The 15,990-nt window shown below is 40.9% G+C and overlaps 2 protein-coding genes across 7 annotated transcripts in view; one reads left to right on the forward strand and one right to left on the reverse strand.

Moving 5' to 3' along the window:
* Positions 1-637: 637 nt before the first annotated feature.
* On the forward strand, positions 638-7,092 carry oxnad1 (oxidoreductase NAD-binding domain containing 1). Of its 6 annotated transcripts, none has more exons than XM_044137848.1 (8): positions 638-784; positions 1,228-1,373; positions 2,389-2,464; positions 2,574-2,677; positions 3,561-3,702; positions 4,217-4,462; positions 5,129-5,237; positions 5,419-7,092. In XM_044137848.1, exons 2-8 carry the CDS (start codon positions 1,228-1,230, stop codon positions 5,574-5,576), a joined length of 981 nt encoding a protein of 326 aa, XP_043993783.1. In that variant the 5' UTR covers positions 638-784; the 3' UTR covers positions 5,577-7,092. The 6 variants fall into 6 exon arrangements, with proteins under 6 accessions (XP_043993783.1, XP_043993784.1, XP_043993785.1 ...); XM_044137849.1 differs by having other exon boundaries at positions 2,398-2,464; XM_044137850.1 differs by having other exon boundaries at positions 1,247-1,373.
* A 173-nt stretch (positions 7,093-7,265) lies between these two features.
* Positions 7,266-15,990, reverse strand: part of rftn1a (raftlin, lipid raft linker 1a) — a 39,312-nt gene continuing 30,587 nt past the window's right edge. The window contains exons 5-10 of the mRNA XM_044137847.1: positions 14,051-14,771; positions 13,742-13,945; positions 12,158-12,267; positions 10,662-10,765; positions 10,109-10,184; positions 7,266-9,787 (exon numbers count right to left, since the gene is read on the reverse strand). Of these exons, the coding sequence (XP_043993782.1) occupies positions 9,374-9,787; positions 10,109-10,184; positions 10,662-10,765; positions 12,158-12,267; positions 13,742-13,945; positions 14,051-14,771 (1,629 nt within the window). The 3' untranslated portion in view covers positions 7,266-9,373. The remainder of the gene's footprint in view (positions 9,788-10,108; positions 10,185-10,661; positions 10,766-12,157; positions 12,268-13,741; positions 13,946-14,050; positions 14,772-15,990) is intronic.

Genomic DNA, 15,990 nt, shown 5'->3' on the forward strand with positions numbered 1-15,990 from the left:
AATATTTCCAAGGTGATAACAATGCAAACCAAGCTGGTGTGGTTGTTGAAAAGTGCTGTTCAGGGAATATACAATAGACTTTTTGAATGCTTTTGATGACAGCAGCCGCTTTTTATGTCAGGGAACGACCCAGTGCAACAAAACAGGAACATATCAGGTTTCACTCGCTGAACAATGAACTGAAAGCTACTGAAATGCTACAGTTTATCCATGGAGAGCTACAATCCTCCATAAATCTCTTCTGGTCTCTTAGATAAGTGACTTACTACTTGGATTTTAACATACACATACATCTGCTTGAACTTTGTTATAGTTTGGACTGAATTTAACTGGATCTGAATCTGGCTATTTGATTATATTGTAATCAATTCTCACCATGTAATTGATTTTATTTAATAAGATATTAATTAAAATGTTTTTCTTGTATGGCACATAGATGTGTGAGCTGAATTGGTTTTAACTGAATTTAAATGGGAACCACCTAAATATACTTCTTCAAATGTTAATCTGTCTGTATTTGTGCCACTATCTCAGCTTGGACTGACATATATTATAAAATAAATCTCAGATTCTACCTCGCGACACAGTGAAGTCACAAATACAATACGCCATTCGGCCAGAGGAGGGCGCTGACAAACTCAATGCCAGGTGATTCAACGCTCCGAAGAAGTGAGCTTTCCCATTGAAACTTGTCATGTAATTCTAACATGTCGAAGGTTACTACTGTTGTAGTGGAGAAATGCATGACCTGAATTTGTGTGGAATACGGTTTGGCGTTGTTTAGGTAAGAAAATCAACCAAGCTTCTGTCTACCCGACACAACAAAGTGGAATAAAAACCCTGCTTTAATGCAGCTTTAGCTAGTTAGCTTACTCCAAAGAGGTGACACCAAACTCTATTTAGATTTATCTCAATAGTTCAGAATGATGTTTTCCTACCATTCTTTTAGGTTTAAAAGTAAACATTTTGTTATTGTTCTTACATCCTGGTAATGTGAAAGGGGCATCGGCTGATTGCTAGTACTATTTTAGACTAAAAGCAATATATTTTAAGGTAGCTTGTCTTATTGTAGGTAGCCTTTGCTTCAGTTTAAAACTTGTAGATTTCATAATCAGCTCCTCAAATGAAACCTAAACGACTGCAAAATAATAATAATAAAAAAAAGGTTTATTATAACACCGCTAATGTGTGACCCTCAGCAGTTTTGACAGTTTTCGGCTTTTCCAGATGTTGTCTGTTCTGACAGGAAGCCGGATAGCGATGAGTGCCCCCTGCGGGTTAATTCGCACCGCTGCTCGACGCTTCACCCGGCAGAGTTCTGCTGCTGCTGCTCCACTGTGCAGGCGGCTGCTGGGCCCCGGATCCTCAAACAGGTGGGTCTGCGCTGCTCTGGTTTGGCTTGGCTGAAATTCTGTGGGGACCCCTTTGCTAATAACCTTTAGTCACTAGACAAATGAATACAGAAATGACAATGTCATGAAAATGTGTATTTCATGAATTAAATTCAAAAGGTGAAATTTGTTGAGGAGTTTTTTTGTAGACTGACTATTTTACGCGTTTGTGTTAATGTTGATGAGCACAGGCTACAACTAATTAAAATGTTAAATTCGGTTGCTCTGAAAATTAGAATAAATATAAAAATTACTACTAATACAGATATTTAAAGGCATAACAAGGCTTGGCTTGGTGGGTAAGCCACTAAAATGTGTTTGCCAACTAAGCTGACGGTTTACAGAGTGCCATATCCCAGCATGTTCATGAAAATTGAGTGGAAGGAAAAACTGGCAGAAAATGAAGCAAAAACAACAGAGTTTACTGCAGCCGTTAGATGGTTGTGACTCACAAGACATGGTCTCCTCCAAAATCATATACGTCAAAGGCACTTTACCTGGGCTAAAAACAGCAATGTTTCTTTTTTTTTTTTAGATGTAAGAGAATTTTTATTTAATTTGGAATTAATATTGGTCCCAGAGAATACAGGAGGAGTGGAGAAGGCACTGAATCTTGTTTTTTGGAGGGTAAGTTTGATCTAGATTAGATAATTTTTCACAATTAAATAGAAAAGCAACAAAAAACTGATTGACATTTTGTTCTATAGGCGACAAGCTATGTCTAAAGTGAGATTGGTTGAATGGGCCACTTTACCTCACATTTTTCCTGTATGATATATGTAGTGTTATAGCAAAAATAAATTATATGATTGAAAAGTAGTGTTAACGCTTAGCTCATCTCCATTTGTGCACATTAAATCTTGAGATAATTTGGTGTATTTTGTGTGCGCTTTCTTGTTTAGTCTATTGTCCTTTATTGACATTGAGGTCAAACTCCATGTCTCTTCTGTGTAGCTCCAGGCTCTTTGCTCTAACTATTTTCTAACTTCTATTTCACCTTTATCAGAGGAAATATGTCCTCCAAAAAACAAATGGACCACTTAGAGAGGACGGCGAGCAACTACAGACAGAATGTAAGCTCTGCTTTGAAAACAGCAAGGTGAATTTGTAGTAACAAGCTAGCCCTTCCTCATTTATTGATGTGTTGTTTTTTTCGTCTTTTTGTTTGGATGTCTGATGTAGGGGCTGTATCCCGCCCAAGTCTGTGGAATCGTGACCGAATCGGAAACGGTAAAAAGACTGAGGATAGCCGTGCACCCAGACTTCAGCTTCAAAGCAGGACAGTGGTGAGAACGCACTCCGTTTACACCCCTATAAGAGCATGAAGATCTTCCCTGGATCACTGATTTATGGGCTCAATTAATTGGACGAATTATTTTGTGTTAATTATTGTTGACTTTGCATGTTTCCAAAATATAGAAAGCATTTTAAAAATACAAATCTGTTATATTCATATGTTACCAACCACCGCGGTCTGTAAATCCATTTTTTTTTAATGTGCAGTACTCAGAGCCACCACTTAGTGGCAGCATTGGGTCAGATTCAACCACTTGAGATTTAAGCTTTCAACTGTACAGATATACAAAAGATATCCATTTAGTAACATTTGACATTTTATACTCAACATAATGAAAATAGGTTCTCTAATGAAAGCAGGCCTTTTTTTTATGTTGTGCCTGATAGTTTTAATCAGTGGATAGCGCACAGGGTGTTGGTTGGTGCTAGGCAACCAGTCGTCCTGCTTTAAATGGCTGTAAATGTGTGATTTTTTTTTTTTAAAGAGGACATGACTACCTTACTACGACAGACCCTTCATATGTGGCTCCTTTATCTTCCTCCAACGCAACAGTGGATCATTGTGCTGCTGAAACATTAGTCCAGCTGTTTAACATTGGCTGCACATGTGGCTGTGCTTTGTGGCAAACAAAACGTGCTGCAGTTGGACCAAAGTTGCTGGCAGGCAGCTGCGCTTCTGGTTTGATTTCATTCTGTGGGTTTTCTGGAACAGGCCGCTCTTGTCGCCGAGGTCAGAGGGGCGACGCTCTACCTTCATTCAGCCTCTGACCCGCAGTTCAACACGTTTTCGCCGCTTCAAGGTTGACTTGAACGAACAGTTTTTGCCGATTAGTTTGGGGTTTATGTTTGGCGTTGTGCTGTTTCCTGGTGCAGGGTGGATTTCTTCATCCCTGGTGTGGAGAAGGTGGGAGGTTTCTCCATGTGCTCCAGCCCGGGTCTGTTGCAGAGGGAGGGTGTGGTCGAACTGGCGATCAAGTACGCGAAACATCCCCCAGCACACTGGGTCCACACTGTGGTGAGTGAGGGGAGAAGACTGAAAAGGAGAGGACAAAGGATTGTAAAAAGAGCTAACAGGGGAGGCAATGAGTGTTTATTTTTCCCCTCTGAATAAAATATGAATTTGTCTTTTAGTTGTTCCTTGAGTCTAAGTTTTGTTTGCCTTCATCTTTGACTTTCCCTTTGCAGACTCCATGTTCATGTGGGTTTAATGTAGTCTCGTGATAAAAACAGTCTTATTACAGAAAGATCTGAGGAACAGCGGCGTTCGTTTGAGCGTTCAGAGACGTACATCCCTCTGCTCCGGCATGATTTGATCCTTTTCTTTGATATCGTTCTCCAGGAACAGTTAGGCGCTGTTATAGTAGCTTGAGAAAGAATGCATTATCATTTAGAAGAGAGCAGATGAAGGAAAAAAAACCAAAAACACTTGAAGTGAGGAAACCCGTGCATTTTGTTGTGTTCTCTTTATTATTAAGTCAGTCTTCCTCCAGTTTTCTGGAACAGTTCTGTCGTCTTTTCTCGTCTATCAGTGTGCAGTAGGCTCCCGCGTGGCCATGCGTGTCGGCGGAGACTTCTACTTCGACCCGCTTCCCTCAGGTCCAGCTGTGGATCTGCTGCTGGTCGCCGGCGGCGTGGGGATCAATCCGCTGTACTCCATTCTGCTGCACGCCGCAGATCTGCTGCGTCTCAACCAGTCCTCTGCTGGTCGGCGCTTCAACATCGGTTCCGCCCACCTCTGCTACAGCGCCAAGAACACTCAGGAACTGCTCTTCAAGGTTCATTCTGTTTTTGTTTTTTTTTTTTATTTAGAGTGAGAATGCTTGGAATAATTTCTGTTGCAGATGCAAACATGATGATGTGTGTCACGTTAAGGTTTCTGATGAATCGATTATTTTAGTAATCGATTCATCGGCCAATTATACTGTCGATTAATCGGATAAAAACTATGGCACATTCTGCAGATTATTCAGTTGACCACTTATGCCTTTTTCATGCAATTTTAGAAACACACTTAAAATATACAAACAATTAAATTCCTCTTTTAAATATGAAAATCAAATCTGTTTAGCCCAAAATGTTGTAGCAAAGGATGCATCTGTAGCTGAAAAAAAAATTTTACTCTGGCATCAACATGTGAAAAGCTCACTTGTTTCTGCTTAACATCAATAAAGTGAAAGGCTGATCCGATTATTATTTGTTGGATTAACAGATTAATAATTGGATAGTAAAATGTGCTTAATATGAGAGCTCTGTTAAAGAATTTGAACCAAGTGGAACTCGGTTTCTAAATCAGACTATTATTTGAATAATCGATTCGCCATGAGTAATTTGATTAATTGTTTCGGCCCTTACTATGACAAACTCTGGGAAGGTTCGATAAGCGTCGATCTGTCACAACCTGACTTGTTGTTTTTCGTTTTTTTCTCACTCTTGTCTTCCAGAGCTCCATCGTTGAGAAATGCGGGGAGTTTCCCAACAAGTTCACCTGCAACTTTCACGTCACGCAACAGAGGGCAGGAGTCGAGCCGCACCTTCAGCCATTCGTCAAAAGTAATCTGCACACAGAACCGTTTCCTCGTGTAGCCGGGATGATTGATTGACTGTCGCATTCCTCCGCAGTCTGCTTTTCTTTTGATTTATCTGTTTCATCACGTGAAGCCGGCTCCGTCAAAGCCGCGCAGACGAGCCTCAGCGTCTTAATTAACGCCTTCGCTCCCCGGTGTCTCCTCAGGTGGGAGAATCACAGCCGAGGAGTTGCAGGCGAACGTGGACCCGCAAAGGACTTTGTGTTACTTATGCGGACCGCCGCCAATGACAGAAGCAATTTCAAAAACCCTCATGGACCTCGGCCTCCCACAGGACAGGATCCTGTTTGAGAAGTGGTGGTAGGAGAAGTTGTAGCTTTTGGTGGTCTTCAAATGGAGGGAATGCCTCTCTACACATTCAAGGTCTATGACACCATCCAACTGCGAACTGAATCAAATATAGGGTTTGTTTTTTGTTTTTTTTACTTTTCTTGAATTACAGTCAGGAAAATATCTTTGACCTTAAATGTGAAGATTCTGTACAGATGTCTAGCAATTACTAATTTAAGTTGAGAGTGAGATTTGTAAAGTTTGCAAAGTTTAGTTTGGGAATATGTTTCATACTGAAATATATTTTAAAGATGCAGCCGTCACAGATGTGTGCCCAATTTCCCATCTTTGTGTTGACGCTGTTTTCAACCAATTTCCATTTCTGTTACAGAAATATTAAGAGCTCACAACATTTTCTTTCATAGCCTTACAGCTGTGTGCAGTCGTCCATCAGTATAATATTGCATGTAGATTTTATATTTGATGCCGAATAAAACAGCAGCTTTCCTGTTGTGTGCTGGGATCCGCTCTACGTCAATTTGAAGATGATCCAACTTGTGTAAACTGAGTTGTTGTGGGATTTTCAGAATTTGCCGCCATGCTTGTTCACTTTGGCTTCACACTTATTGAAGCCATTTATTGAAACCTCAAAACAAAGCAGCAATAAATTGAAGCTTTGTGTTTATGTGCCAAAGAAGAAGAACTTCATTTGCAAAAGTAAAAAAAATTTGGCTGATGAGCTTGATTTTTTTCCCTTCCGTGAGAGTAATTACACCTCACATCTTTTTCTTTCCCAACATCAAGTGAAAACTTGACAATCTCTCACACGCTTGGCCACCACTGTACTGTTTTTCTCTCTCTCTCTCTCTCACCCACACCCTCTCATCATCTGAGCAGTCTCTTTTCTCACACATCTTCCACATCAGCAAACAGTTTTCCATCCCAGGGCAGGTTAAGCGTCCCGCGGCGCTCTGTAATGGAACCTCCAGGTGGTCTCTGATTGGCACGGATCACCGAGCGTCCCTCAGAGGCGGCGGCAAGCCTCTCGCTGCCGTTTGTCAGCGAGGGTTGTAATGTTCCCCCGTTCGTGACGATAACACGGAAGTGAAATGGAGGGAAAAAGAAAATAAAGAGCTAACTTTGAGGCAGTCTGGGCTTCAAACACTTTATTGACCTTCTTGTTAAACCAAGACCTAACTGTTACACCACTCACACACTTCACAGGTAGTCCAGGAAACGAAATAAAGAGCTCATTTCTAAATAACACATTCTTGGGTCATTTATTGCAAAAAAATCTTTTCTATTGCCTTCAGCTTTTGAGAAAAAAACGGCAAATCACGCGAAAGGTTCTACCTTTTAAAATACTCAAGAATTACATTGATATTTGAAAGTTGTATTCCTCTTGGCATATTATCACTTAGTTTTTTTGGAGCTGGATAATGCATATGCTGGTAATTGGTCTAAATTTAGAGTTTAGAGTTGGACCGATTTGTCCACTTGATGGAAGGCAGCACTTTTCCCAAATTGTAGAACTGTAAAGCAGTGGATCTCCAACTAAGCTGATCTCATCTCAGTTCCCATAAGTATGACTGAAATATTCATTATAAATTCATGTCCGATGAGCTCTTATCCATCTGAAACATCAAATGGACAATAAATGAATTTGATTCGTTCCAAACCTTTCCTTTTTAGTTTATCTGCCTCCACTGTTTACTTCAGCGGTGACTAATCTAAAGACTTGTTTGGCCAGTTTTTGAAGTGAGAGAAGGTTTCATTTTTGCTTCTGATTTGTCAGGGATAGGTCTACTTCCTGGAATTTGTTTTTCACCTGACCTAATGTGATTATTTCTCATTTCCCTGCCATAAAAAGGTCATCTACCTCTGCTGTCTTGTGATTTTATTGCTCTCTTATAGAATCTCTTATAGAATGGTACTGAGTACCATTGTACCATTGTACTCAGTAGTAGTACAATGGTATTGTACTGCTACTGAGAGCCTCTTTAAACAGGCTGTGAATTTGCTGCTGCGGATTTCAAACATGGATTACTTGCTTGCCTAGTCAACACATCTATTGAAGCATCTTTTCAATAGATGTCTGTATAACTTGGAACTTATGCATATTTTGTTGTGCAACAGAAACTTCAATGCATTTTGATACCATTTTACAACAGATGAACACAGGAAACGGTGATTAATATCAAGTGGAAGGAAAATAAACTTGTTCTGCAATAATCTAAAAAGTGTGGCAGGAATTTGGATTATTTTACTTTTTGCAATTCCGTTAAAAATCCAGTGCAATCAAGTTGTTTCATATTATTAAACAGCTTCCACTTGTGTGGAAGCTTAATGTCAGAATAAATCCACTTGTTGTGAAGACAATTCCATAAACCCGGGGAAAGGGTTTATGGAAATGTAGCAAAACAAAAACCATTGTTAAAACAAAGTCATGAGAAGTTTGGCTTGTGTAAAACTGTGGAAGATGTTTGGAACGCCAAAATAAAATTTTTTGACGCGCATTCAAAATGGAAACTAGCCCTTCATAATGCACTGGACACACGCCATGGCAAAACAGTAGAGGCAGCATTTCAGTGTTTTGATGTGTAAATTTAGTAGCTCCATACCCCCATCAGTCCATCAGTGGCATCAGTCCTGCCACTTTATGTGCAGTGGAAGGTGATTAAGCAGAAAAGCTGAAAAGAAACGCACGGCACGCATTTTTTGGAGTGTTTCGAAATTTTGGAAACCAAGTTGCATTTTTTTTTTTTTTCCACCCAACAGTGGCACGCAGCTTTGTGACTGTTACTGAAAATATAATAAATCCAAGTTTAAAGTTGTAAAAGTAAAAAAAAAAAAAAAAACATGACGATGCTCAAAGAGCGACAATACGTTTGCAAGACACAGTACAAATAAATTAACATTTATTTACATTTATTTGTACTGTGAGTGAACTTCAAACTCCCAGTCCCAAATGAGAAAATGTTTACCTTTCACCGCATATGATGATTACAACCTGGACTACAACTAAGAAACTCACTCTTTATTTACAAAACAACATGTCTTCATAGCAGCGTTAGAAACAGTGAAAAGGGGCAAAGGTCATCTTCAGGAGTTCCTCATGGGGGTCATTTCGGCCCTTTGACATTTTGCAGTTTGGATCTTTTTGTCCCCAACTGTGTTGCCGCTGGTTGATTTTTATTTTTATTTATTTTTATTTTTTTTTTACCAACCACAAGTCACACTAATAAATAATCTATTTCTTCAGAAAATAATTTGCATTGTATTAAATAAACTAGTTTCTATGAGAAATTTAAGGGTTTTGTGATGTGATTATTTGTCTCCATAATTCATCAAAATATTTAAATACCAGAAGAAGAAACTGCTATGGATTGACTAAGGACGTTGATACTAGCTGGTTGGTTTACAGGTGTGAAGTGGTCGACAATAGGGCAAATTGATGACATTAGCCCGAAATAGATAGCAAACGTAAAATAAAAAAAGAAAATCCCCTAACATATGTCCTACTTAAGGCATTGGCAGGAAAAGCTGTACCGCACCGTACATCTCTAACAATTTTTACTAAAACAGTCACTAAAACAAAGCAGGGAACTCTACAGTGCAGCTTCACCAAATGAACACAAGATAAATGTACCAAAGTCCTCCAAAAAGGTGTTTACCCATTACAGATTTCTTACGGTTTCACTTTGTTGGAGAACTTCCAAGTGGACAAATACTTTTTCACAGCACCGTATATGCTTTCCTCCAGACTAGTTCTTCCACAGGAATTCAAACTGAACATTTAAAAGCTCTTCCTTCCCTCCGTTCGCAGTTACGTCAACAAACGCCGGAGAACAGCTGCTGTTTGATGCGCTCCTCCACCCTGACCTTTTCCTTCATCCCCCTCTCGTCACCCGGACAGAAATCCGTCCACCTCACCGCCTTCTCCTGCCTGGGCAGCGGCACGGCGTCGACGTCGGTTTCCTCCTCTTGATATTCGACAGAAGCCCTGCGCTCCAGCAGAAGGGAGAAGGCCTTTTGATGCTGCGCCCCGTCTCCGCCCTTCTGAAGGCCCGCTCTTTGGCTCCTTCCGCTGTCCCCTCTCTTCCTCCCCTCCGCCTCCTCTTCCTCTTCGTTGATCCTCAGCCTGTCCATCTCAGTCTCTATCACGAGGGACTTGTTCTCTTGCTCGTCTAGCGCCTCCCCGGCTGAGTGTTTCTTTGCCTTGCTGCGACCTCTGAGGTTCAGCATCTGAAATCAAACGGACGTGTTTGAGATGGTTTCCTGCTTTGTGCCACGTCTTTTCTTTCGCTCCCCCCCCCACCCCCCCAGACGCCTGACAAACCACAACAAAGCCTTGTTCACTGATGCCTCTTTCCTGTACAGTTTGAGGCCAACTACCTGCCTATTATTAGACGTTTTCCAAGTGGGTTTTACAGTCGCTGTACATCCCATATTTAGAAACATACCTTTTCTTTTTTTTCTTTACCACTACCTCCTGTGACAAAGTCATTCACCCTCAAGACGCAACAGAGACAAGTGACAGATTTGTTGCAAAGACAGAAGACGAACCTTGAAGTCTTTTCTCCTGCGTTGCAAAATGGGTCTCTGAAGGAAAAGGATTTGCTTAGTCGACAAACTTCCATCACTGCGAAAAGAGAAGAGCAGCCCTTTAATGAACGTATTATAAATCAGGGAGCTTGCATTAGCGCCGCGTGTGCTGAAATCCAGGCTCTGCTGCCTGCAGTTTCCAAAGTGACAGGTTAAAAAACAAAAGCGGTTCAGCAATGGATTTTTTCTCTCTCTCTCTCTCTTTTTCTTTTTTTTTTTGCTTGTTTGTTCGCAGAGGCAACAGATTTCAAAAGCTTTTTCATGTCGAGGCGAGCATATGATCAGGATTTGTCAGATCTGGAGCCATCTGTCCTTCATATCCGACTCCCAGTGTCAGTCCTGCTCCCAAAAGGAACGAGAACGACAAGGTGTGCGGCGAGAAGAATCAACAATCGAGCAAAGCCGTAATTAGACCCGGCTAAGTTTGGGAGACATTTGTCAGCGGGATGAAAGGGTGAATATTTTAAACAAATCGAGTGTTGTCTCTACTTAGAATTTCAGAGGGCTTTGGTACCTGTTTGTTCTGACAATGGGTGTTGGCAGCACACACATCAGTCTCCATCCATATGGAGCTAAGGACTGGAGCAGCGGGATGTAATCAGTCTTCACCACAACGCCCTGGAAGGGGGGAAAAAAAATTATTCAAATGTGTACAAGATGTAAATACTTTACATAAATGGTCGGACGTTTGCACTGTCATTACGAGTGTAAAAATGTCATTGTACAAAAGACCCTCAACGAGTCGTGAAAACAATAATTGGATACAAAATATAGCATTTCTGGGGTCAAGTTCAATCAATCAGCCTCAAACTGTCACTCAAAATAAATAAATAAATAAAAATAGGGCTTTAAGAGCAATCCAAGAACCCATCATATACCAGGAGCTTCTGGCACTCCAGAATCCCTGACCAGTGAAACGGGCTCAACATCACCGAAATAAACACCTTGCACCTCGACTGAAACCTGCCACAGCCCACATGGGTTATTCCAAACGTCCCGTTTTATCGTCAGAGGAACTATTTGTCCAAGACATTTGTGAAGGAGTCAAAGTGAGGCTTTCAGTTTGGAGAACACTACACCAACTGTCAAGAACGGTGGCGGCAGCATCATGCTTTTGTTGCCAATAGTAGTGGATGGGATCGTAAATTGGAACTTGTTCAGAATTTCGACACAGCAAACAGAGTGGACTGCTAAAGTGCTGAGTTTAAAAGTGGACACAACTGGGTGTTTCAATAGGACAGTGATCCCAAAAGCATTTCAAAACTAGTTTTTGGAAAGAAAAAAAAAAGCAGTCTATGAAGCTTCTGTGGTGGATCTGACATCAACCCTATCTACAACGTTGGATTTCACAATTTTAGATAAGAGCAATTAAATATAATTATGCACCGATTGCAGTTTTCTGGCTGAGCGCTAATCTTTAAAAAGCCCAACCCTGCTGATTTAGATTTTGGCCGATATTTTTTTTTTGGTCTGAAAAGTTGCTAAATAAAGTCACTAAGCTGGAAACAGTGGGGTGACAATTGTTAACCGCAGACGTAACATGGTGGCCGGGTCTGTCAGTCAGCTCTTTCTCATGACTGGGCAAAGGGGCGCAGTGACTGGTTTGCAATCTATTGCAGAGATAGATTAGATTTGAAGACAGTATCGGTTTATCATGCATGTGTTGTCTGATTGCCAATCTCCCAACATTAAGAAAATCAGGTCCTATTTCTCAGTGCAGCCCTAATGAAGTATCCACAAAGAGCTAAGCCAGAGGGCTGGCAGTGGCGGCAAAAAGTGGGTAAGGTACATCTATCCAAACACTATACAGTTGAGCAACTATGTATATTTCTTACCAGATTCAGATTGAGAAATGTCAGATCAGACTCAAAGCTGTACACCCAATTTTTGTCGTTTTAAAAAGATGATTTTAAAGTTCTGACCAAAACTATCCAATGCGCATTGAAAGGGGGGAGACTTTAAAATAAAGCGAACTCTTCGGGATGCTTTTTTCCAACATTGAAAACTCACATCTATAACAGTCCACTGCTCAACCACGATGGCGTCATAGGAGGTGTCTGTGGTCTCCTCCGCGGAGCTCTGGAAGATGAAAACGCTATCCACAGATGAAACGCCACTGTCTGGAAACAAGCAGGGTCACAGACGAACACAGGCACATGTAAGTGATTCAAAACCTCCTCTCCATTCTCTCGCTCTTCATCCACGTCCATTTTAGATTGAGCCTGCTTCACTCATGTGCAGCCGAGCAGCGACTTGTGAGACAAGTTGTGGACTTTGAGGCGATGACCCCCCATGCATGTCATCCATCACGCAGCAGGGATCTTAAGAATTTAAGAAGATTCTCTCATCTCGTCAAACTTTCAAATTCTCGGGTTAGACTTAGATGGTATGGGATTTCTATTTTAATCAATAAACTCTGGTCGGAAATAAGATTTATTCTGCCAACGACTGTAGAGCAATATCTCAATTCTCTCAACAAGAAGCATTTTGATCTGGAACTGGGTTCCAGCATTCACAGAAGTCACAGTGTCTTGCTGAAGTATTCCTACCTCTTGAACGTTTTCAAGATGTCACATTAAAATCACAAATTTTAATGCATCTCACCAGGATTTTATGTGAAAGGAGCATATCTGTACACGTGAAAAAGGGGATTTAATGTTAAAGAAATGAAAAATCTAGTGTGTTTTTATAATTAGCCCCATTTACTCAGATGGACCAAAACAAAATTCGGCGCAATCAACCGTCTTCAACTTACATAATTAGTACAAAGAAACAATATGTGGATAGAAATCAAACAACATCAAAGAGGAAAACCTGTTGACACACCAACTATTGGTCATGTACTCCATAAAAAAGCAAAATTTGCCACCAGTCATGTTGGGATGACAACAAACGTGGAGAAACATTTTGTGTCTTTCTCACAGACAACTAATAATGCAGATCAACATAAATGCATATTCTACATGAACAAATAGCGATAGCAGCTTAAAAAAAAACATGTTAGACTGCAAAAGACTTTAGACTGGAGCTCCCTGAGCTTCACCTTGAACCAGAACAAAAACCTTAAACATACAACCAGATGTCTTTGATAGAATGTCTAACTGGGAATTTGTAGCAAGACATAAAAGTCGACTTGCGCCAAATAATCTGATTAAGCATTGCGTAGTTATTTTATCAAACAGGAATGGCTAAAGGAAGTCTGTTTCTAGGGGTGCAAAGCAGGCAGAGACGAACCAAAAATAATCTTGCGGCTGTATTTACAGTGAAAGGGGGTTCTACAAAGTGTTGACTGAACTTCTACACTTTCTGAATACAAGCGTACGCAACATATTTCAGATTTCACTGTCTTTCCATTTCCAGTTGTTTCCAGTTGTGTTGGTCGGTCAATCCTAATAGATTTGTTGTTAAATGGCAAAAAGAACATTTCGAGGGGTATAAACACTTCAGCAAAGCATTTTACTCGGTTGTGCTAAGGAGATGCAAAATTGTCCTACTATAATCCAAGCCCTGGTTTCTGTGGCCGACTTTGCTTGACCTCCGATTTAACAACGGACATAAAGTGTTTCCAAAACATATTTACTACAGCGGACAAACCATGGTCGTCTGCGAGGTGGAAAAACCCATCAATGAGCTGCGCCCCGCTGCTAAAGTGCTGAGTCATGTGGTCGAGCCAGTTTGCATCAACGTCGGTGATCGCCTCCGCCTCCTTTTGAACATGAAGAGGCACCCTGAGAGAGTAGAACCTCAGGGACGTGTCGGGCTCTTCTGTGTGGTTGTACAGTGCAAACAGCTGCATCCCTGCAGACGCACAGACAAACAATCAGCAAAAGCGAAGTGGAGAGTGAGCCCTGATGACGGGCTTTTCGAAGTAGGGAACAAAATAACAACCTTCTGCTTACTTACTAGCCTGTGCCGGCGGTGAGCTTGAACCTGTGTCATTCCCAGAATTCGTCAGCCTGATGTGATTGTTGTTCTGTGTTGTCACGCGTCTTTGCCCATCTGTCTGCGTCGAGTTAGATCTTCTGTCATGGTTACAATCCAGATCTGGAGAGCTGAGCCAGCTGTCTGGGCTGGAAACTCTCCTTTGTTTCTCTGTGGATGCAGTGAAGTGCTGTTTAGTCTCTTGTGATCTACACTCTGGCAGCCTCGTTGTGACTGTCGTTTCTGGTAGGCTCATATTTGACCGTTTGCCCTGGACTTCTGCCATGTTGTGAGCTTCAGGTTTGATGTGATTATGAGGTTTATTGAAGTCCTTGGCACCAATCTGTGAGGTTATTATTTGATCACAAAGCTCCTCTAGGTTATGAGGAGAGTTTACTGGGTGCTTCAGGAGGCTGAAGTTTGGTTTTCTGGACGCTGAGGAGTTTTGATCCTGTTTGACACTCTCTACAGCCCCATAATCCGACTCTTGTGATTCACAGCAGCAGAGATCAGCATCTTCACCGTTCAGGTTCGGCTCCGTTGGGCTCGTATTGGTGCTGAAAGGCTGCCGATGTATTGGCGACGGGCTTGAATGCAAGGACGACAGCTCCTCTGGGTCCCAGGGTCCCAAAAAATACGGCCCTCCGCCCGGCTGTTGTAGAAAGCCCACAAACATCATCCCTTGCTCTGCCACATCCTGGATCTGTAAAGCACACACACACATAATTAATAGATTATCCAGTATATGGAGATGTTATGGGTCTTTCCCTTTGATAAAAGGAGTTCCTCAGGATTTCATATTGGGACATTTGCTTATCCTGGTCTACAAAAAACAATATTTATGGTAATTTATCAGATATCCAATTCCATTTTTCCCTCAAACGACTCAGTTATCTATTGTGTAAGGCAGCAATGGCTGACTCTTCCTTTATTTGTGATGGTTCATAAATGACAAATCTGCTAAGACTCCAGAATCAGCCAAATTTAATGGTGAACAGATGAGTTCTTAAAAAATAAAATAAAATCACAGATTCAACAAAAAAACAATATACACTTTTTATAGAGCTTTTATTTAGTCAGTTGTTTTATTCAGATTAATTTACCACAATATAAAACAACTGTAATTGGCTTTACATGCACAATATTCTCAAATACCAAAGAACATCTTTTCAATGGGCCTGACCTGAAAAGTGTTATTGATCAGAAGTAGCCATTGAATGCATCTGGGAAGTATCTAAAGCTGTTGGATACGGTCTGCCATTGTGCTGATACACATCCGCTAACACGCCAACAGCCAAGCAAGTCTTCAATTTAGCACATGAAAAATATTTAGCACACTTAGCCTCCACTAAATAATTGGTTCCGGATTAATTCAAAACTTCCAGTTGAGTTTTGGAGCGTCCGTGTTGAAGTTAAGACTGTTAAGAATTCTTCAAATAGACGTTTAGATTCACGCTCTTATTTTGAAGTGGGTGAAGACTGTTAACGCAAGAGTTCAGTTTCCTCTCCTCACGTTTTCCGGCCGTGCCGTGATGAGGTACATCAAATGCTCTGTACCCAGAATGCAACGGTTTAAATTCAACTGATGTCAAGCATACTTTCTTTTTTTTTTTTTTTTTTTTATTTGTCAAGCATACTTTCTGACTGAAGCTCTACCATGGTCAATAAGGAAAAAATCAGCCACTGAATTAAAAAATAATTAGAAAAAGAGCAGTTTAAATATGAAGCCGTCTTATTTCCTGTAATAATAATTGAACTGTCAGAACTGGTTACACTGGGATAGTCAAGTCCATTATAATGAAACAAGAGAAGCTGTTCATTGATTGCTCTGCTTTTCTTTGGATGTTTGGCTGTTCACGTGCTTATAGTGAATCTTCATTGTTTTTTGGGGGGTTTTATGTGTTTGAAAGGGTTTTTTTTCA

The sequence above is a fragment of the Gambusia affinis genome, linkage group LG14 (assembly GCF_019740435.1).
Source record: "Gambusia affinis linkage group LG14, SWU_Gaff_1.0, whole genome shotgun sequence".
Taxonomy (NCBI): domain Eukaryota; kingdom Metazoa; phylum Chordata; class Actinopteri; order Cyprinodontiformes; family Poeciliidae; genus Gambusia; species Gambusia affinis.